This window comes from Olea europaea, unplaced genomic scaffold (genome assembly GCF_002742605.1).
Source record: "Olea europaea var. sylvestris unplaced genomic scaffold, O_europaea_v1 scaffold1331, whole genome shotgun sequence".
NCBI classification, from domain to species: domain Eukaryota; kingdom Viridiplantae; phylum Streptophyta; class Magnoliopsida; order Lamiales; family Oleaceae; genus Olea; species Olea europaea.
In genome coordinates this window covers 97,276-120,435 of record NW_019230793.1, presented here as the reverse complement: position 1 = coordinate 120,435, position 23,160 = coordinate 97,276, and the positions used below count along the sequence as shown (strand labels likewise).

The 23,160-nt window shown below is 36.0% G+C and overlaps 2 protein-coding genes across 3 annotated transcripts; both read right to left on the bottom strand.

Moving 5' to 3' along the window:
• Positions 1-11,297: 11,297 nt before the first annotated feature.
• On the bottom strand, positions 11,298-12,032 carry LOC111375061. The gene is made up of 3 exons (XM_022997848.1): positions 11,746-12,032; positions 11,645-11,691; positions 11,298-11,575 (listed from the first exon to the last, which is right to left on the bottom strand). Exons 1-3 carry the CDS (start codon positions 12,030-12,032, stop codon positions 11,298-11,300), a joined length of 612 nt encoding a protein of 203 aa, XP_022853616.1.
• A 3,462-nt stretch (positions 12,033-15,494) lies between these two features.
• LOC111375064 (probable disease resistance protein At4g27220) lies at positions 15,495-21,429 on the bottom strand. Of its 2 annotated transcripts, XM_022997852.1 has the most exons (4): positions 18,030-21,429; positions 16,423-17,113; positions 16,243-16,305; positions 15,495-15,844 (listed from the first exon to the last, which is right to left on the bottom strand). In XM_022997852.1, exons 1-3 carry the CDS (start codon positions 20,781-20,783, stop codon positions 16,289-16,291), a joined length of 3,462 nt encoding a protein of 1,153 aa, XP_022853620.1. In that variant the 5' UTR covers positions 20,784-21,429; the 3' UTR covers positions 15,495-15,844; positions 16,243-16,288. The 2 variants fall into 2 exon arrangements, with proteins under 2 accessions (XP_022853620.1, XP_022853619.1); XM_022997851.1 differs by lacking the exons at positions 15,495-15,844; positions 16,243-16,305 and having other exon boundaries at positions 16,312-17,113.
• Positions 21,430-23,160: the final 1,731 nt, after the last annotated feature.

Genomic DNA, 23,160 nt, shown 5'->3' with positions numbered 1-23,160 from the left:
TGCTGTGCTTGCTCGGCCTGAATGGATTGAAGCCTATTCTCCATACTTCCCAATCGATCCCAGGTTTCGTTCACTCGCCACTGTGTGCCATCCATTCTCCCAGCATACATGTTGAACCTACCATTCATGGTCTCCACTTCCCTTCGTGCCGCTGTGGCTTCATTCAAAGCACCCCTTGTGTAGTCCCGGGAAGAGTAGAGGTCTCTTTGCACTTTGTCAACAGTGGTAGCCATGGTCTCGAAACTCTGCTGGAGATGTTGTATGTCCCGGCTAGTTCCAGTGGTGGTGGCGAATATCTACCTCAATACCTGATTGTCCATATCAACCTGGGGTGGTGGTGGAGGAATTTGAGGCATATCAAGGTTTGCATCTGCTTGACCTTCCTCATTCAATTGCTGTCGTCGTCGTGCGTTTTCTAATTTCTGTTGGTGCTTCAGTCTCGCTCGGTCTTGGGCCTCTAGTGTGGATTACTTGATGAAGGGGCTTGGCTTTTCCGGTGCTTTCCCAGGTTGAATTTGTATGCCTGCTACTCGAAATATTCCACTTATCAGACTGGGAAAAATCAGAGAGTGGTGCCTATCACCCAAGTGCCTGTACCCTGGATTTGGTTGTAGATGTATGTGGCTAGATCAATCTTGTTTCCTCTAACCAAATGGTATATGAATCCGGCCTTTGGATTTGTAAATGTTGTTCTGTGGGATATAGGCTCGATGTTGTGGCACATGAATAACCATAAAATTGCTATGGATGGGGTGAGATCTATCTGATACTAGTCTGCTGTAGGTAGAGGCCAAGCGTTTTTACGTCCCAACAAAATTTCAGCAACCTCATTCCAGTTGAAGTCTTCTAGGACAGGGACGATATTATTCCAGGATAAATGATAGTAGTCATGAATTACCTCTGGTGAGAACATAATCCACTTGCCCCTAACCCATGTCTGATGTAAGTGTTCTGATCTGGGAGTGTCGATTTCTGTGTTGAAATTTGCATAAAACTCCTTTGCTAGATTCTCATACACCGGATGAGGTCTTTCTATCACCTTTTCCCAGCCACAGTTGTGAATCAGATATGCTATTTCGAAGTTGGGAAAATCTTCCAGCTTAACTAACCTCTCAGGAATGATTGCCCAATTACGCACAACATTGGCGTATCGGGCTGCTGTATCTGATGAAAGGAATCTTCTAACACCCCCTTCGGGTTCTCTTGTTCGGGCCGTTCCAGATGAGGAGCCGACTTTCTCTTTTCCCTTTGAAGTTCTTTTAGGAGGCATCCTGAACAAGGAAGTACATAATATCAATCACTTGGTATAGGAATAACGGCATTAATAATCTTTGAATTCATAATCCCCCAAACTTTCTTCAACATGCACATGTACGTGTGCTTATGCAATTTTTGAAAACATGAATCATCAATATATCTCTAACATTGCATAAGTATGGAAAACTCAAAATTATGGCTCGAACATGCATTTTTAGAAAATTTGACCCATGACCAAGTGACCAACTTCGGCCCCGAGCATCACCAAGAAATATCGAAATTTTCCTGGGCAAGTTTTGGACATGTGAAAGTACTCAATGACATCTAGCATATATCCAAATTTCACCTTAATCGGAGGTCGTTTGCATAAGAAAACATAGGGACGAAGGTAGTGACGTGAGTGAATAAGGTTAGCCATGAAGGGCCTTTGTGAATTCAAATGTTAGGGTAGTGGTTTTCAAATGAAATATCACATGATTGTTCGGCAAAAACGCTACACAATAACGATGTAAACTATTGCATAAGTGAAAAATCCAAGAATTCAAAACATGCGTCAATGTGGCATTTCGTCGAACATGTGGTGTGCAATGTTAGTTTCTTCCTATTTCTTAAACAACCCTACCATGAAATATTCCTAATTCACAACATCATACCAATAAATCATTACACATTCTAACTAATTCCACACATTGAAACAAAATGTGAAAATGAAGCTCGAAATAAATTGGGATTAGAGACCTTGGCTTGACAAGTTGGAATCTTGATTTGTTTCACTAAAGATGAATATCCAAGCACTTGTGTGATGAGTGTGTGCAAGTATGAAGTGTGAGGGTGATGTGAGTAGTGTGCAAGTGTGAAGTGTGTGCAAGTGAATGGGTGAAGTGGGAGATTGGTCTCGAGTGTGAGTGAGAGGGGGGAGGAAACTTGGGGTTTAATTGTGTGGTCACGGGTTAAAACCCGTGACCACTACACTATGCGACCACATAGTGTTGCACTATCAGGTCGCATAGTGCAAATAATTTCCCCGGTTACATTTTCGGATGCGGTCTATGCGACCGCATAGACCAAACCGGGTGTATTACTTTTTTTTTTTAAATCAATCCATGACTGAAAATTTAAACTACCCCGAAATCGGTTTTTCACTTAAAAATTTGACTCGCCTCCCCTATATTCCAAAAAAATTGAAAATTTTGACTTGAAAAGAGGAATATGCTTATCGAAAACTTGGCACCAAAATCGATTTTTCATAAATGTTGTCCCACCTTCTGAAAGCTTAACCAAAACGAACATCTTCGCACATCGGAATGCGTGACACACACTCGAACACCCAAACACTTTATTTAGCACCCATTCATGCAACATTAAACGTGTAGTGCCTAGGCTATCATGCAAAATATGATCGATGACCTACGAAACAAACTAAACTCAAACAAACTCCTAAACTAATGCAATGCAATAAAATAAATTTAAGGATACAGTGGGTTGCCTCCCACTCAGCGCTAGGTTATAGTCGATAGCTCGACTTTACCGTATTGCGTTATTCTGGCAATCCAAGATGGACGGTAGACTTGTCCTTTGAGAAATCACCGCCCCAATAGTGCTTCAAACGCCGTCCATTAACTTTGAATGTCCCCTTGCTATCGTGAGTGATCTCAACCGCTCCATGTGGAAACACTTGTGTAATGGTATATGGACCAAACCATCTCGATCTCAATTTTCCTAGAAACAGTTTAAGCCTTGAGTTGTAGAGTAGCACTTTTTGCCCCACCTTAAAGTCACGCCTCTGAATATGCATGTCATGCCATTTCTTGGTGCGCTCTTTGTAGATCTTTGAGTTCTCGTAGGCTTCCATTCTGAGCTCATCCAGTTCATTCAGTTGTAACAGCCGTTTTTCACCCGCAGCCTTCAAATCCAAGTTCAACTTCTTCATTGCCTAATAGGCATGATGTTCGATCTCAAGAGGTAGGTGACATGCTTTCCCAAAAACTAGTCGATATGGTAACATTCCTATAGGGGTCTTGAATGCAGTCCTGTAGGCCCACAAGGCATCATCCAGTTTCTTTGGCCAATCCTTTCGTGATGAGTTGACTGTGACTTCGAGTATTCGCTTCAATTGCCTATTGGATACTTCGACCTGTCCGCTGGTTTGGGGATGGTATGCGGTGGCTATACGGTGCTTAACGCCATATTTCGCTAACAACTGCTCGAACTGACGATTACAGCAATGTGTGCCCCCGTCACTGATTATGGCTCTTGGTATTCCCAACCGGGTAAAAATGTTCTTCTTTAAAAACTCAATCACCACTTTCCCATCATTAGTAGGTAGTGCAACAGCCTCGACCCACTTCGATACATAATCCACAGCCACTAATATGTATTGATTTGAAAAAGATGGTGGAAATGGTCCCATGAAGTCGATCCCCCAGACGTCGAATAATTCCACCTCTAAGATACTATTCAAAGGCATCTCATTTCTTCTAGATATGTTACCCGTGCGCTGACATCGGTCACACCTTTTCACAAATTCAAAAGCATCTTTAAAGAGTATAGGCCAATAAAAACCTGATTGAAGAATCTTTGCAGCTGTTTTCGAAGCACCAAAATGCCCTCCATATATAGATGAGTGACAGTTTTCTAATATCAAAGGCACCTCTTCCTCTGGTACACAGCGACGAACAATTTGATCAGCCCCCCGCCTGTAGAGAATGGTATCTTCCCAAAAATAATACTTCAATTCAGCAAAGAATTTCTTCTTCTGGTGACTTGAATAATCTGGCGGTATGATAGACCTAGCTAAATAGTTAACTATATCTGCATACCAGGGTGTTTCCATCACACCAAAAATCTGTTCGTCTGGGAAGATTTCGTTTATTTCCACTGTCTCTGTCTGTTCTGTGTCCTCAAGCCGAGATAGGTGGTCCGCCACCACGTTTTCACTGTCTTTCTTATCCTTAATTTCCAAGTCAAACTCTTGAAGTAGTAATATCCAACGAATGAGACGTGACTTAGCATCCTTCTTTTCCATTAAGTACCTGATAGCGGCATGATCTGTGTAGACTATGACCTTCGACCCCACAAGGTATGATTGAAATTTGTCAAATGCATAGACTACAGCAAGAAGCTCTTTCTCCGTAGTGGCATAATTTAACTGAGCATCGTTCAAAGTCTTACTTGCATAGTAGATCACGTGAAATACCTTATTCCTTCGTTGACCCAACACGGCTCCCACAGCATAATCACTGGCGTCACACATTAATTCAAATGGCAGATTCCAATCCGGTGTGATAATTACAGGTGCTGAAGTCAACTTCTCTTTCAAAGTGTTAAAGGCCTGCAGCCACTCATCAGTAAACTCAAATGTGGATTCCTTCATCAATAAATAGCACAGAGGTTTGGTAATTTTTGAGAAATCCTTGATGAATCTTCTATAGAACCCTGCATGACCAAGAAAACTATGAACACCTTTTACTGATGTAGGTGGAGGTAGTTTCTCGATTACTTGAATCTTTGCTCTATCCACTTCAATGCCCTTCGCCGAGATTCGATGCCCTAGTACGATACCTTCTTGTACCATAAAGTGACATTTCTCCCAATTCAACACCAAGTTGGTCTCCGTACACCATTGTAGCACAAGACTTAGATGCTCCAAGCGCTCATCAAATGGAGATCCAAACACAGAGAAGTCATCCATGAATACCTCGATGAATTTCTCAATCATGTCTGAGAAAATAGCCATCATGCAGCGCTGAAAGGTAGCGGGAGCGTTGCATAATCCAAATGGCATCCTTCTGTATGCAAAGGTGCCATAGGGCAAGTGAAAGTGGTCTTCTCCTGATCGTCTGGTGCCACTGGAATCTGATTATACCCGGAGTACCCATCTAGGAAACAGTAATGTGAATGTCCCGCTAATCTCTCCAACATCTGATCAATGAACGGTAATGAAAAGTGATCCTTTCGAGTAGCTGTGTTAAGTTTATGGTAGTCAATGCAAACTCTCCATCCAGTCACCGTCCGTGTAGGAATCAACTCATTTTTCTCATTTTCTATCACCGTGATTCCTCCTTTCTTGAGGACAACTTGCACCGCACTGATCCATGCACTATCTGATATTAGATAAATAATGCCTGCATCGAGTAACTTTAATACCTCAGCTCTAACCACTTCCTTCATGTGTGGATTCAATCTCCGCTGCCCATCAATGCTTGGTTTAAATTTTTCCTCAATGAGTATCTTATGCATGCATATAGATGGGCTGATCCCCTTTATATCTGCAATTGACCATCCAATAGCTATTTTATTCTCCCTTAACACCCGAAGTAGTTTCTCTTCCTCTACCTCACTGACAGTGCTTGAAATAATAGCAGGTAGTGTAGAAGATTCCCCCAGGTACGCATATGGAATATGTGGTGGCAGTTGTTTGAGTTCCAATTTGGGCGGTTTCACAATAGATGGCACTAATTTTACAGTCTTAGTTCCCAGCTCTTCATAGTAGCGTCTGTGCATATATGGCTGGTTACTCTCCAAAAACCGAGCACATGTCTCAATCTCACTTGATTCAGAATGGGTGGATTGTGAATGTGCAATGCATGCCTCGTATGCATCGGAAGGATGATGTAGCCGAAATGTGTCTTGAACTATTCGGTCGACTACATCGATCTGGAAACAACTGTCTGACTCAGTAGGGAATTTCATTGCTTTGAACACGTTGAATAAGATTTGCTCGTCACCAAGCCTCAATATCAGCTGCCCCTTCTGAACATCTACAATCGCTCTCCCAGTGGCTAAGAAAGGTCGCCCCAAAATGAGTGGAACATCCTTATCTTTTTCCATGTCCAAGATAAGAAAATCAGCTGGAAATATGAACTTCTCCACTTTTACCAGCACGTCTTCAATGATTCCTCTTAGATGTGTAAGGGATCGATCTGCTAACTGTAATGTCACTGTTGTGGCTTTTGCTTCTCCCAAGCCGAGTTTCCTGAAAACAAAAAGAGGCATTAGATTAATACTTGCACCCAAATCACACAAAGCTTTATCAAAATGACAGTCTCCAATAGTGCAGGGTACAGTAAAACTCCCTAGATCTTTCAGTTTTGGAGGTAGCTTTCTCGGGATTCTGGCGCTGCATTCCTCAGTCAACATTACTGTTTCGTGTTCTTCTATCTTTCGCTTGTTGGAGAGGATATCCTTCAGGAATTTTGCATAGTTCGGCATCTGGACAAGTGCTTCAACAAATGGGATGTTGATGTGCAGTTTCTTGAAGACTTCAAGGAACTTACTGTATTGCTGATCCATTTTATACTTTCTCAACCTTTGTGGAAACGGAATAGGAGGCTCATGAGGGTTAACAGGATTAGTATTTTTACCCTGTGATGTCTTGGAATTCCTCTTAACCTCATCTCCTGTTGCATTGTCAGTTTGCTCCACAATTTCTTCCTCCAAGGTTGGCGTTGATTTCTTGTTGGCTCCCGAACTTTTTACATGTGGTTCCGGCAGTTGTACTCCACTTCTGGTTGTTATAGCCTTTGCATGTTCCTTAGGGTTAATTTCAGTATTGCTGGGTAGGTTTCCCGGTGCTCTACCCGTCATGGAAATTGCCATATGTCCCACTTGTGTCTCCAAGTTCTTGATCGCTGCACTTTGATCTTGAAGCGTTGTTTCCGTCGTTCGCATAAATTGGTTATTGGCTTCCATGTACTGATTGGTTTGGGCCATAAATTTCTCGAACATATCCTCCAATGGTGGCTTTTTGTCTTGCTGCTGATATTGCCCTTGTGGTCTGTTTTGATTCTGATTAGCCCACGAGAAATTTGGGTGTTTTCTCCAGCCTGGATTGAAGGTTTCTGAATGTGGGTTATTCTGCTAACGTTGACCCCATTGTGCGAATTCTGCATGTTCTACTCCTTGTGCTAGAATTGGGCAAGTAGCAGTATTGTGATCTGCTCCACATTCTTCACAACTCTGCTTCATAACTTGCTTAGCAGTGACGGTTTGTGAAATGCTTTCAACCTTATGGAATAAGGAATCTATTTTTGCCAACAGTGCTGAGTAAGTATCTACTTCATACACCCCAAGTGCTCTCTTCTGAACTACTCGATCTGTAGACCACATAGCTGAAGTTGTAGCTATCCTCTCAAACAGCTCCTAGGCTCCGTCAATTGTTCTTGTAGAGATAGACCCGTCAGATGATGCATCCACCATACTCTTGAATGATGGGAGTAATCCAGTGTAGAAAAATCTGATCTGGGTCTTCTTGTCAAAGCCATGTTGCGGGCACTTCCTTAACATGTTCTTGAAACGGTTCCATGCCTCTTCAAATGATTCTGACTCGATCTGGTTGAATATTGAGATGTCATGCCGCATTTTAGCTACTTTAGCTGGCGAGAAGAACTTGGTGCAGAATTTATGAGCTAGCTCGTTCCAAGTAGTGATGCTTCCGACAGGGAGTGAATTCAGCCATTCAAGTGCTTTATCCCTCAAGGTGTGCGGGAACAAGCGCAGTCTTATAGCATCATCGGAGATACCTTGGTATCTAAAGTGTTGACGCATATCAAGAAATCGAGATATGTGTGTATGCGGATTCTCACTAGCCATCCCATGGTATTGATGCCCATTCTGAAATAGTTGAATCACGTTTGTCTTCAGTTGGAAGTTCGGTTGCCCAAATGGAGGATATACAATACTAGATTGACTTTGCACCACCAATGGTGCCATGAAATCCCCAAGTACCGTATTTCCATCCTCTTCCACTGCCAAACCTTCGTTGAGTAGAATTCCCGGTTGATTTTGCTCATTAGCCATTTGTTGTACCATTCTTGCTTCCCTTTGCCTGTGACGGAATGTGCGTTCGATCTCTGGATCTATAGGGACCAAATCTTGATTAGGTGCTCCTTGTATACAAGCCCTAATATGGCAGAATTAACACAAAAATTTAATATAAACAATAATAAAATAAATCTAATAAAATTAACAAGTACTAAACTAAATAAGTTCGAATTAGTGTCACAAAATATAGAATTAAAACTAAAATTCAATCCCCGGCAACGGCGCCAAAAACTTATTCACAGAATATTTCTTTCAATTTTAAAACCCACCGCAAGTGTACGGTTCGTTAACAAGTAGTAAAATGGACTATAAGTCCAAGTATCGTTCCCACGAGGATTGAATTAGCTCTAATTAGACTAATGTGACCTTAACCGAATCTAATTGAATGAAAATTTGGTTTAAATGTGAAAACCCCTAATTGTGGGAGAAATCCCCAATTTGAAACCCTAATTTCTAAAGAAAACCCTAATTTCGAAATTGGAAGCCCTAATTTCGAAATTTCACTAATTGAATGACTCAAAAACTCAATTAAAATGTAAATACGCAATTTTGGAAGTTAATGTATAGAAATAAATTGAAATGCAATCATTAGGATCTCGAATCCCCAATTGACTATTAAAAACCCTAATTTCACAAATTCAACGAATCGATGGAAAAATGCCAATTCAATGTTCCTAAACCTATCCAATATACTATCTTGATATATATTGAATCTACTCTTGCACACCACCAGCCTATATTTCTATGGATGATGCAAATATACAAGAACGTATGAATTTTTATGAACACCTTATGAATTGCACAAAGCATAGGGGTATATTTCTATCCCCTATCGAACTCTATGTTAATTTATATTATATCGAATCTATTCTCCTTCTTTCGAATGCAAAGAATAAATCATCTAAACTCACATAACATATGGCCAATAATTATGGAAGCAATCAAATCATATAAATCAAACAATTGTCCAACCGAAACTTTATATTGAATTTATGAAATAAAGGAAATTAAATAATCAAAGGTTCATCGATTTCCTAATGAATAAAAACCCTAGCCTATGATCATAATTACAGAATCAAGAATTAAAATGAAATTAAAAGATATAAAGAATACACCCGTATGATAATCCTTCAATTTTGTGTGTAATCTTCAATTCCTTCTTGAATCCTTGTGAAATCAAACCCAAGATTGTGTTTCTTGCCTTCAAATTGAGTGTATTTCTTCTCCCTGGTCGTTTCCTCCTTCAATTTGATGATTTTGGGTATTTATATCGCGTCAAAATCAAGTAGGAAAAGAGTTTCAACGAAAACAAAAAACTGCAACGGAGGCCCCCGAAGTATCACTATGCGACCGCATAGAAGGTTTCTATGCGGTCGCATAGACCAATAAATTTTCCCCCAAAATTTCCTGCAACCATTTATGCGACCGCATAGATGGTTGCACTATGCGGTCGCATAGACTAACCAACTATGAAGTCTCTACATTTTGGTCCCTGAACTTTCCTTGTTGCTTCTCTTGACTTCTTTCTTCGATTTCTTCATCTTTTCAACAAATGTTATCCTCCAATTGATGATTGACACCATCGAATCTCTTGCCACTCATTCGGCTCATCTTTTGAGTATTTGCGCTTTAGTCCTCCAACTTTTAACTGTCTTCATTTCAGTCCCTCTTTGATTCTTTCTTCCTCCACTTGTTTTGCTTTTCCCTTGCGCTCATACTCGGCATGTTTTTACTCTCGTTTTGCATTTAGCTTAACTTCTCAATATTTGCACTTTTGGTCCTCGAACTATCAATTTGTTGCGTTTTGGTCCTTCTTCGGCTCTTTTCTCCTGAATTCCACAATTTCCATTGAATTACCTACAATGCATGAATTTAACTAGATTAAGTCACAATTCAACCATTTTATCCATGTTTAAGTCATGTTTGTGAACCAAATCAGTGTGTAAAAACATACTTATCACTTCGTCGTTCTAGTTCATCATCTCTAATTTCAATGAAACCCAAGTACAGTTCTTCCAGTTTCTTCAATTGCAATAAGATACCAAGCGAAAGTAGACAATATCTAGAGTTGTGCTTCAACCTCAAATCCAATGACCTTAGGTTGCTAAGTTCTGATATATCATTAGCGAAGTGATCAAGAGTAGAGCCATACAAACTGAGAATTTCCAACTTTTTTAGTTTCCCAGTAGTTGAAATTTCGATGTTTAGTGCACAATGGTCCAAGCACAAAGTTTGAAGTTTGGTCAACAATTGGATTGATAATGGAATTTGAATCCTCAAAGTAGTGAAATCAACAACTCTGAGTTCCGTCATATCGGAAAAAAAATCTTTAGATATGTTCACTAACTGTTGGTTGCACTTCACTTTAAGAAACTTTAGGTTTGGATATTCTAACCCACTGGGAAGCTGATTCATCTCAACAGACGTCAGACCAATTGCACTGTATGATTCATCGTTGTCATGTTTTGGCCACTCCTTCGAACCGGTGTGTTTCGACATATGTACATGCTTGTCTTTAGATGCAATTTGTAAGCAAACATCTCTTATAACATCATGCAATTTTACACACTCCTTATTTTCATCAGGGAGTAGTAAGTAGCAACTTTTTAGAACATCGACAATCGAGTTTACCTTATCTATGGTTGCAATCAACGTTGTTGTATTTTTAAACAACTCTAGCCCCCATGCATATCTAACCAAATCTTCAAAATACATGCTAAAATCTTCTGGATTCAGAGAGCATAGCAGAAGCAAGGACTTCGCTTCATCACTCTCTATATAGTTGTAGCCAACTTGTGCGCTCCTTGGATATTGGTCATTCTAGAATTTCGTAGTTCTTCAAGTGCATTCTTCCATGCATGTGCTCCTTTTCTTCTAAGGATTTTGCCAACTGTCACAAGTGCGAGAGGTAGACCTCCACATTCCCTTGTAATTTTTTATGCTATACCCTTTATAACATCTGTTGCATCATCAGAAATTTCTACTTTGTTCTTGAAAAGGACCCAAGATTCTTCTTGAGATAGAAAAATGACATCGAATTTCCTTTGAGCTCCCATGTTACTACACACATCCTCAAAGCAAGATGTTAATAGAATTTTCAACCTGCTATCATCACCTACTAAAGGAATTCCTATAGTTTCCAACTCAATATCTTCCCCAACATGATCCAATATTACTAGAATGCTTTTACCTCTTTCACCTCCAAGTCTTTCATGAAGTCATCCATCTCTCACAATTTTATTAGTCTTCTCTTCAATTTTAAAGCCGAGCATATCAGCAAGTTGATCCTGAATTTTAGTTACATCTGGATCTTGAGATGCAACTGCGATTGCAACCTCATTAAATAATTTGTCAACTTTGACTTCATTAGCTATTTCATTTGCCATTGTAGTCTTACCTACTCCTGGCATGCCACAGATACCAATTATGCTGACATCTTTGTCCTTTAAAGCTTCTATGATTTTCTTTTTAGTTGATATCCTCGTTTCGAAAGCCCCTAAGTCACTGGGATTTTCATAAAACGTCTACACCAGTGGTTTAGGTTCTCCAACCTTTTGAAATGTACCTTCCACTAGGAGCTTATCAACCTCAACAGTCTTCTTTGTGGCTTTCCTGCCAAGCACATAATAGATCTTTAAGTTTGGACATCTAAGGAATAGGCATTACATTTCAGAATTTGTTGTACCTTCCAAAACTTCATATGCCTGTTTCTTTAAGTCATCAACCTTTTGTAGCCAATCTTTAGTACCTGGTTTAATAGCTTCTGCATTTCTTTCTACTTCAACAACCAATTGTTGCACGTCAGATTCCTTAATTTCAAGATCTTTTACCTTATCCATCAAAGTTAGAATTTTGGTTTTGTAGCAAAACATATACTTGAATTGGCACAAAATTGGATCGATTGTGTATTCCACGAGCTTCCCAACAACGTAAAAGACTATGCCTACAGCCATTATTATTCCCAACAAAAGTGGCACAAGTTTTATTCCATTTTGAATATAACAATCAAAATTTTAAACGATAAAAATGTTTTATCTAACAAAGTAAGTTCATGTAATTTTTTAAATAAATATCCTTTTGTTGCTCAAATAAATTTTTTTATTACTTTAAATAGAAAGATACCAGTTTTATATATGTTCAATAATAAAACTTGTCAAAAGTAATTTTGTGGATCAATCTTTCTTCTCTCTGCATCTCAATTACCTTCTATCCCTTCAATTCTCTTCCCTTAAATTTTGCGGTAAATCGATCTTCGAGTTTAATAAGCTGATTACGTGCTTAAGTTGTTATAAAGTATATATATATATATTGTGTGTATTAAAAAATGCTTGTGGTTAAAAAAAATAAAAATAACTAAAATAGTTTCTACATTGATTATCTAATGCGAATTTGTTGTGAAAATTAATATAGTACAACCTGTTAGAAATTAAACTTCATAAATCTTGATTTGGAAACCCAAAAATTTTATTGCCAAACTTTAATTCGCACAATTTTCTTGATTGAAACTGGATGACTTTTATGGACAGAAATCATGGGCTAAAACCCTCATGGCCACCTGTTCTGTTGTCAAATTTCATTGTTTAAGCCGTTAAATTCGAACTTTTATTATTAAGACGAAAATTAATTTTATTTATTTATTTCTCTATTTAGATCTTTAGGAGAATTGTTTACATCAAGTTTGGACAAGACAATGTTATCTAAGTTATCAATCTTTCGGACTGATTCTCTCTCACTTCTAAAGGATTTTCTCCAATCCAAAATAATGAAAGCAATAAAATAAAATAATAAAAATAACGTAATGGACTTCATCGCTGTCCCTGTTTTATTCAAAATTATCACTCGTTTCAATCTAGCCACTTTAATTAATTGCACATTTGTTTGCTCGAGGTATCTTGTTTTGATGATTAAACAAATCAATAATGATATTATATCGTGTTTTGATGATTAAACAAAGTTCCACTAAAAATATCGTGTTTGGGTTTCGAAGGGATGAATTCGATGCGTCGAATTTATGCTCCTACATATACTTATATCTTCAAAGTTTAGTTTTAGCATTAAGCTCCTGAAATTTTATTAACAAGCACAAATGGTCCGAGTTAAATATTAGAGTGGACAAGTTGGCATGAAAAATGTATAAAAATAAAATATCCTTCAACTTTACATAAAGTATGTTTGTCTAAGAAGAATCATTTTGTGACTTTATATAAAGAGGGAAAGGCCCAGTAAGAACTCTGTAATATGCTACTAAACATATTCTCAGCAAAGATACAAATTGTTCTTTGCTAAAATCCCAGCAATTAATATCATTACTCTGTTAAAATTTTCGCCACTTTTAGTCATCCACACCACTTAATAAAAGGATTCCAATATATGTTTTTACGTGTGTCTGAAAGTCTCAACTAACATATTGACCACAATTTACTACATAGATAGATGATAAATGTCTAAATCTTGTTGATCTTATTTGAGTCACTATTTGACTCTACTAACCAAGATTTCGCCCAAAAGCACGTAGATCTGTGTGTTATTTTGATGTGCACATATTATCAAGCAACTACGGAAGTTTTTATATAAGCCCATGGTTGGCTAATGTTTATAATTTATTTATAAACAGTTAAGCCACTTTATATCCACAAATTTCATAGGATTTCCAAGTAAAACTCATATATTTGACACTCTTTTTTTTTTTTTTTTTTTTTTTAAATTATTTCCGATATCATATCCCAAGACTACTAATTTCGCCATAATTATTCAATGTATACATCTCACTGAGTTACAAACTCATCTTAAACGTTGAAACCAACGCAATACCAAGAATTGTACATACTTGGATATATCTACAGTATTGTGTTCAATTTTAATCTAAATTACATAATACAACATTTCAGTACTATTCCTTTTTGATCCATTCTACCCTCTTCATTGCCTAGAAAGAACAATGCCACATTAGTTAATGCAGTATGGTTACTGATTGGGTTGCATGCGCGTGCACGTGCAGATGCACAAGTGTGTTTGCGAACATACAAACCTAAGCCCCTACTAGACAACCATTATTTGAGAACTTTTTTTCTACACTTATTTTCAGCAACACATTCACACAATAAAATATTCTTTTTTTTTTTTTTTTTTTTTTTAAATGACTTCCAAGCTTGTAGATGAACTATTTAGTAATTTCTTTGTCTTAATATAATTTCTTTCGATTTATTGTTGAGATGCACCCATTAACTAGAAGGAAGGCAGGAAACACCCATATTAAATGATAACTCGACAATAAAGACAATACACTAACAGATTTTTCGTATTACATTATATTTATCATTAGTTTAGCATTGACGGAGGTAGACATATTTAAAATGTATGAAAGCAGAGAATGATGAGAAAACAATAACGAAAGTAGGGGAACCACATACCTTGTGATTCGAGGATTCTAAATTAATTAACTCATGTTTGAGCCCTATTTTTTGGCCTTTTCCTTTCTTAATGTACTCTTCCCGTGGTTTTTGTGGTTTCAAAATTTGCACTAGAAATATCGTGTTTGGGTTTAATAATTGGAAGGGATGAATTGCAAAAATCATCCTTATTTATGCTCTTATATATACTTTTATCTTCAATGTTTAGTTTTGGTGTTGGCTCCTAAAATTTTCATTAACAATCACAAACGGTCCATATTAACTATTAGAATCCCCAAGTAGACACATGAAAAAGTTGTAAAGTTTCCCTTCAACTTTAAATAAAGTGAGTATGTTTAGCTTAGCTTAAAAATTTTATTCTTGGTAAAATTTGAAATTAAGTTACTAATTTTAACAGTAAAACAAGAATTGCTTTGACAATAAGTAACTTTTTTGCTGAAGCGTGAGTTATCCAATGATTATTAGATATAATTACTTTCTTAGCTTGGCAAATGCTGTTTCTTGCACTTCTCCTTTGTTAGATTATGGTGATCCGAATTCTATTCGACCGATCGAAAAGCTTATGGTGCGACACATATAATTAATGGATTTCTTCACTCTAATATTACAGGATACAACAAAGAGAACTGATAAATTAATAAACACAATTTGCTAGAGAATAAAGAAGTCTCCATTTTACTCTTCATTTTTTGTTTTGTTTAAATGACATTTTTTACTTATACACCTTATTGTTAAAGAACTTTTCTACATTAGTGAAATTGATCCCCCAGCCACCATTTCTATTAACGGATTTGAAATTTTGTAATCTGGGCATTCTTCCTTCTTGTACTAATTCTTCAACCTGTCATCTGCATAAAATTTTCACAATTTTTTTCTTCTAAACATACCACTAATGTTTTATGCCTAGTGGCTACTTTATGATGACATAGATTATTATTTGATAAAGATTCAACGTTTTATTATTTTATTTTGAATAGCAAAGAATTAGACAAGAAACACATTCTTAACACCATTAGAAAAGGAAATAACTGGTTCCATCTTGAGAACAAGCTTCGCAAATGAAGTTTTGGGAGGACCAAAACAATCACACATCGATAGGACCAAAACAAATAAAAGCTTTAGGATACAAGAATCCCCCTCAGTACTGAATTTCGGATTAAAAAGCCAACAAATTGCTTCAACAAAAGTTTCACGAACCTTCGACTTCCAAGTTTTGTACCTTCAGTTGAAACTGAATCCCCCTCAGAACTAAAAGCCTAGAAAGCAATAATCGAAATTCGAAGTTGCCTGGAGCTGTCATCATCCATCCATCCAGACACCAATAACCAATTTTCTATCTGCGCCTCATTCTGTCACTAATAATATATGGCTGCTTATTAATTATACATAAATCCTAAAAAAAAGTACTAAACTAATCCTACTAACATAATGACATCAACCATTTATAATTTTTACTTCAAATAGTAGAAAGAATGCTTATTACTTGTTAAATAAGTCAATGAGAAATTGTCGAAAAGCTCCTCAGGAGATTTAAAAAAGAGGTCATCAGGGGGAAGAGTAGTCATTATTAATTTGGCAGCTATTCGTACATTAGTGAATAAATTTTCATTTGTTCTGTAATAAAAGTTATGCTTCTATTGCTCATGGCAGAAAGCCTAAGGAACAGAGCATATTATTTTCCAGCTATTCATAAAATAATTAATAATGTACAAATTACGACGTATATATTCAACTATATGTTGGAAGTGTGTACCTGCATCGTAAACAATACTGGAAGTGTCAACAAATTTGTGGCCCTCTCACATATATGTTGAGCCTGAGAAACAGAGGATGTTAATTTATCAATTATTCACACATTAATTAATATTGTATATTATAGTGTATATAATCGGGTAGATGTTGTAAATTGGGAATCAAGAAGATACTTGTATACCTTCAAAATCCAAGAAATTGGAAATATCAATGGATTGTTCAAAGTTTATCCATACTTTATCAAGTTTTGGTGCACTTAGTTGCCTTGGATGCAATTTCGTAATCATAGGACAATTTTCAACGTGCAGATACTCTAGTGAAGGGAACACGAATTCATAGTTTTGAGAGGAAAGCAGTTTGAATCTATCAAGATGAAGAAATCCTAGGTTTCTCAATTTCGGAAACACAATTCTGCTTGTCGTTCCTTCTTCCACAGTTTCGATGTTTGAAGTGTTTTCTTCTTCTTGTCTTCCAACAATCTCTTCAAGTTCTATACATCCCAGAGCCCACAAACTTTCCAGAGCCACAAGCGAATTAGCCATTGAAGGTGAGAATAAGTACCTTAAGTTTTGACATACTCCAATAAAAAGTTGTCTCAAATTCTCAAAGATATAAATTCCTTTAGGAACCATCCTTGTAATGTGCACTAATTCGGGTAGAGATGCCACAGTCAATGATGTTAATTGACTAAGAATACTAATTTCTGCATCATCTTTTTTATACTCAAAGTCAAACAGAATGTATACATCATCCAATTGTCCCACACTCAATTCTGTTAGTTTATGGGATCTGATTTGCCTTAGTTCATCCAATATTTTCGTATTACGGCCCAGTCCATTAATGTGCAACACCTCCAAGTTAGGAAATGTAACCTGCAAGAAATTTACTTAATGTGTTGGCTAAAATTATGTAATCATAGAACTTCATAAGTATGAATATCACCTTTAACTTCGTAGAATTAATTAAAACATTGAGATGAATTAACATATATAAATAACAGCGAAAATAACTATATATTAATAAAAAAAATTATGGAAATGTGAAATATAGAGTCATAGAGCCCATTAGAGAATGCAAAGATCGATCCAAGTCTGAACATATGTTTGATATGTGGGTGCTGAGAACCCATCTTGATTTTTTGAAAATATTCATAGGGAAAAAATAGATTGTTGGGGTTGATCACTAGCCCAGCCCATCTAGGGAAAATAATGGGTTTTATATTACATGCTATTTATCAAGCCCATTGGTGATTATTAAATGTACATAAACGGTCCTAAACCTTTGCCCTTCATGCATTTTTGGTTCTAAAACTTTTATTTTTGGCATTAAGGTCCCAAGTATATGCCATTAGGACCATAAGTGAAAGTTTTGGGACCAAAAATTCATTGACGTCCCTACAGAAAGGCTTTAAGTATATAAACTAGTACTGTAGTTCATCAGTAGTGAAATATAATGCCTTAAATAATTAGGAAATTAAAGAAGCATTAATTTGTAGAAAGTTGTCTTAAGATTACAGAATATAAGGTGATAAATTACACACTACTTTAATGAAAGCATATAGGAAATATTAGTGTGTGTCATTTAAAACTTATTTGTAAATCTTTTTCAATTTTTTTTAAGGATTGGATCACAAGCTTCATAAAATAAGAACTGTGTATGAATTAATTAGAAATTGAGAAACGAGACTTGTAATTTCTTATTCGTAATTTTTATATCGGTTAGAATTCATAATATTCATGTGTTTTATAACAAATGTGCTCCATACAAACACAATAAAGAAAAAATTACCTGTTTGAACAGTGGACTAAGCACACCGACGGTCTTGTTAGATCCACATCTGAAGCTCCTAATATTTCTCAATTCCTGAAGTTCAATTCTCTGTAGTTTTGGGAACACAAGCATCTCAGCAATTTCATTTTGTTCCATGTCCATCGAAACAATTTCCTCTAACATCTCACAATTGGAGATACATAAACTTTGGAGATTCACCATGCATAATACAACTGACTGAAAACATAGGCTTTTCAATGAGGGGCAACTTCTAATAGTAAGAAACATAAGGTTGTGGAGTGATGGAGGTTTGATGACACCCCTAAACAGATGTTTCATTTTTGGTATGCCATTTAGATTTATCTCTTGTAATCCATCAAATGCTCCTGTTGGATGATTTCCATTCAGATACTCGAAGCCATCTTCATCTAACATATTCTTCGTCTCCATCACTTGTAGAGAAAGATCATTAAGATTATTCAAGTCCATTTCTATAGACAGATGGTTAGATCTCCTCATCAATGAGTTAATTGCTGGTTGTGAAAGCACGTTAGCATAAGTGATGCCATGTATATGCAATCTCCTTCCAAAATAGTAATACTCCTTGATGTTCTCACGAGCATACTCTAGGTCGATTAATTCGATATGAAATCTTTCCAGTTTCTCAATGCACATATCTTTTAATAATTCCAACAAAAACTGAGGATCGTTTGTGATGATTTGGAAAGTATTAAGATCCGTCAATGAACTTATCTCATTAATAATGTACCTTCGTTGTTCAAGTTCATCTTCTCTTATTCCAATGACACCCATGTATAGTTCTTCCAATCTCTTCAACTGCGATAAGATGCCATATGGAACTTGAGAACAGCTAGAGTTCTGGTTGAACCTCAAATCCAATGACCTTAGGTTGCTAAGTTGTCCTATATCATCAGGGAAGTGATCGAGATCAGAGCAATAAAAACTGAGAACTTCTAACTTTTTTAGATTCCCAATAGTAGAATTTTCAATGTTTAATGTACAATTGTCCAAGCACAAAGTTCGAAGATTGGTTAACAATTGGATTGATGATGGAATTTGAATACTTAGACCAGTGAAATCAAGAACTCTGAGTTCCTTCATATCGGCAAAAAATTCTTTGGATGTGTTCAGTGATTGTTGATTGCATATCACTAGTAGAAACTTTAGGTTTGGATATTCTAACCCACTGGGAAGCTGGTTCAACTCATTTGAAGTCAAACTAATTGCATTGTACAATTCATTGTTATCACGTCTTGGCCATTCCTTTAAACCAATGTATGCACGCTTGTCTTTTGATGCAATTTGTAAGCATACATCCCTTACAACATCGTGCAATCTTACACCCTCAATATCAGCTGAGAGCAGTAAATAGCAACTTTTCAGATTATCAACAATCGAGTTTACCTTATATCTAGTTGTAATTAATGTCGTCGTATCTTTAAACAACTCTAGCCCCCATGCATATCTAACTATATCATCAGTTGAAATTTCATGTTCTTTTGGAAACAAAGAGCAGAGCAGAAGCAAGGACTTGGCTTCATCACTCTCTAGATAGTTGTAGCTTAACTCTATCCTTGAGTATACCAACTTTTGCACTCCTTTGATATTGGCCACTCTAGAATTTTGTAGTTCTTCAAGTGCATTCTTCCATACATGTTCTGCTTTTTTATTGAGGGCTCTGCCTACAGTCACAAGTGTGAGAGGTAAGCCTCCACACTCCTTTGTAACTTCTTCTGCTGTACCCTTTATATTGTTTGCTACATCATCAGAAATTTCTGCCTTTTCCTTGAAAAGTTCCCACGATTCTTTTTCATTTAAAATGTTGACATCGAAAATCCTTTGAGCTTTCATTCTCTCGCACACATCTTTATCACGTGATGTTAATAGAATTTTCAACCTTTTATCATCCTCTGCTAAAGGAAATCCTATAGCTTCCAACCCAATATCCTCCCAAACATCATCCAATATTACAAGAATGCTCTTACTTCTATCACTTCCAAGTCTTTCACGAAATCGTTCGGCTCTTACATATTTATCAGTAATATCTTTAATTTTCAAACCGAGATTTCCAGCAAGTTGATCCTGAATTTTAATTACATTTGGAACTTGAGATACATCTGCCCATGCAAACTCATCAAATAATTTGTCAACTTTGGCTTCTTTAGCTATTTCTTTTGCCATTGTCGTCTTACCTACTCCACCCATGCCACAGATCCCAATTATGCTGACATTTTTATCCTTTAGAGCATCCATGATTTTCTTTTTAGTTGAAATCCTTGTTTCGAAAACTCCAAAATCACCGGGATTTTGATAAGGTATTTGCACTAGTGGTTTAGGTTCGCCCACCTTTTGAAACAATGTACCTTCCTCTTGGAGCTTAGCAACTTCAACGGTCTTCTTTGTGGCTTTTCTGCCTAGCAAGTAACGGGTCTTCAAATTTGGACATCGAAGGAATAGGCACTGGATGTCAAAATTTGTTGCACCATTAAAAACTTCATTTGCCTTTTTCTTTATTTCATCAACATTTTGCAGCCAATCTACAACAACAGGTTTAAGAACTTCCACATTATTTTTTGCTTTATGAACCAATTCTTGCACCTCAAATTCCTTAGTTTCAAGAGCTTTCACCTTATCCACCAAAGTTTGAATTTTCCTTTTGTAGCAGAACATATACTTGAATTGGCACAAAAGTGGATCGATTGTGTACTCAATGAGCTTCCCAACAACAGAAACGATTATTTCTAGAGCCATAATTAATTTCCCAGCTCAAACAGTAGATATTCCAGCAGTATCAAAGAAGCCTTTTAGCATTAAAAAAACACATTAGTGTCGTAGACTTACTTCCTCCACAATTTTTAGTAAACTTTAACGTATCAATAGCAAAAGGAAAAAGAATTATTCCCCCATAACTGGTCAATTCTATTTGCAAAATTATATGAAATATATGGAATTGGAAAGAAACATGGTTGATAGGACTGAAAGTTCTCTATGCAGTGATTTGTCATTATACTTGTTGATTTTGACTTTTTGGTGCTGTTTATTGTATCATTTTGGCATGTAATTAAACATTAAAGATAGCTTCTGTCTATGGAACTATTTTGTTACCATAGTACGTACCCTTGGTGAATCCTAGAATATTGGACATTTTTTCCCTCAGTTCTACTCTTTCTTTTCTTTTCCCATTTTTCTTGCAAGCAAAGGGATTCCGGGCTCGAATCCATAGTTTCACATCAAATATATAGTCTATATAGTTTCATTTGAAAATTAAAAAAATAAAAAAAAAATTGTAGAGCTCTCTCTAGTCTCTATAAACAAGAAAGAGGTTTGAATAATCATTCAAAATGTCCATATGTAAAGGTTGAGCACCATTCGGATACATGAACATAGACTAGGAACAATCGTGCAATTTCCCGATAAATAATTGCGTATAAAAAGAAATAAATACCACAGAATAATGTGATGTGAATAACTAAGTCTCTTATTGGGAAATTTTATTATAAATCGGTTAAACATTATTTTCAACCACATATTCCAGTGGATTTATAAGTACTTACTTATTCTATCTATTTATAAATTAAATCGTTTCTAAATTCTTCCGAAACGGAGGATAAAAATTTAATAACACCATACAACTTTTCTTGACTATTTATCTATTTTAGTAGACATTGGATGATTATGCAGATAAGTAATGCCACTAAACATGGATACAAGAAGTTTAAGAAATATAATAAAGATGAAGATATAAGAGTGTTGTGCGGAGTGAGAAAAAGGAGGTGTGTGTTGATGGCATGTATTAGAATTGGATTGTGACTCGAATTCTAATGAGTATTTTGATTGGAATACTGTTGGAAGAGTATTGAGATTTGGCAATAGACTTGAAGAAGTTTTGAAAGAGTTCAAGAAGATAAGGAGAATGATTCCCTTTTTTGACTGAACACTACATTAATCCAACTAAAGACACATTAAATCTTAGTTCTTATAACAACACTACATTACCTTCTACAAAATAACATAAGTCAATTTAAAAATATAAAAACAATAATTTGTCTAACAGTATCCATTAACCAATGTATATAAATTACCTTGATTAAATAGAAGGAAATTCAATCAATAGGATAGAAAAATGGTAAGATGAAAGGGCTAAGCCCCTCGGCTTTGATTATTTGAGAAATGACAGAATGATTGAGAAAACTTAGGCCGCTCAATTTTGATTCTTTGAGATTTGAATTACAAAGTTGGATTTGGTTGAAAACACGAAAAATAATAGTTTGGGCTCAATTAATTAGTTGGCAAATGAAACTCAAAAATCATATTCTTGGTCTCAATTAATTAGTTGGCAAATTTTTTTAAAAATTAAAATAATTTGGCTTATTTAATATAAAAATTTATGAAAATTCGGTTCTTTGATTCTTGGTCTAGAATCGAGAACCAAACCGAACCCGTCGGTTCTCGATTCTGATACCTGTTCAGGTATTTTACTTAAAAAACCGAATTGAATTGGTCAGTTCGATTCAGGTGCCGTTCCATTCGATTTGATTCGAGAGTTTTGTTCTACTCTAGCTCTAATCCAAGTTTCATAACAAATATATAGTCCAAAATTTCATTTTATTCTTAATATAAGATAAAAAATTTCATATCACACGAGTTTAAATTATTTAAATTGTAATTAAATGAGTCATTGATCATTACGTTGCTAATAGCTAAAATTTATTTTCCGAAAATGAGTGGCTTAAAGAAAAATTGCTAACATCACTATTTATAAATAAGAATGAAGTTTCTGAGTGATAATCAAGATATTTAGAATTTCAACCTTTATATTTTATTGCACCAATAGCCTAAAAAATTATGTGTGTTTGATGGTAAAATGTGTAAATACAAATAAATTATTTACAAAATATAATTAAAGAAAAGATATATTCCATGTTTGTAGGGATTAAAATCTATATATTAATTTAATTCAAGCTCAATAATTAATTTTAATCATATTTAATGGGACTCACAACTTTTCAACCACATATTTTATCAACTTTTATCAGAATATATTAAAATATATTTTTAATCCCCACCAAATAAGAGCATAGTAGATAGAAACAAAATAGGGTAAATTAATTTTTTTTTTTTTAACTAA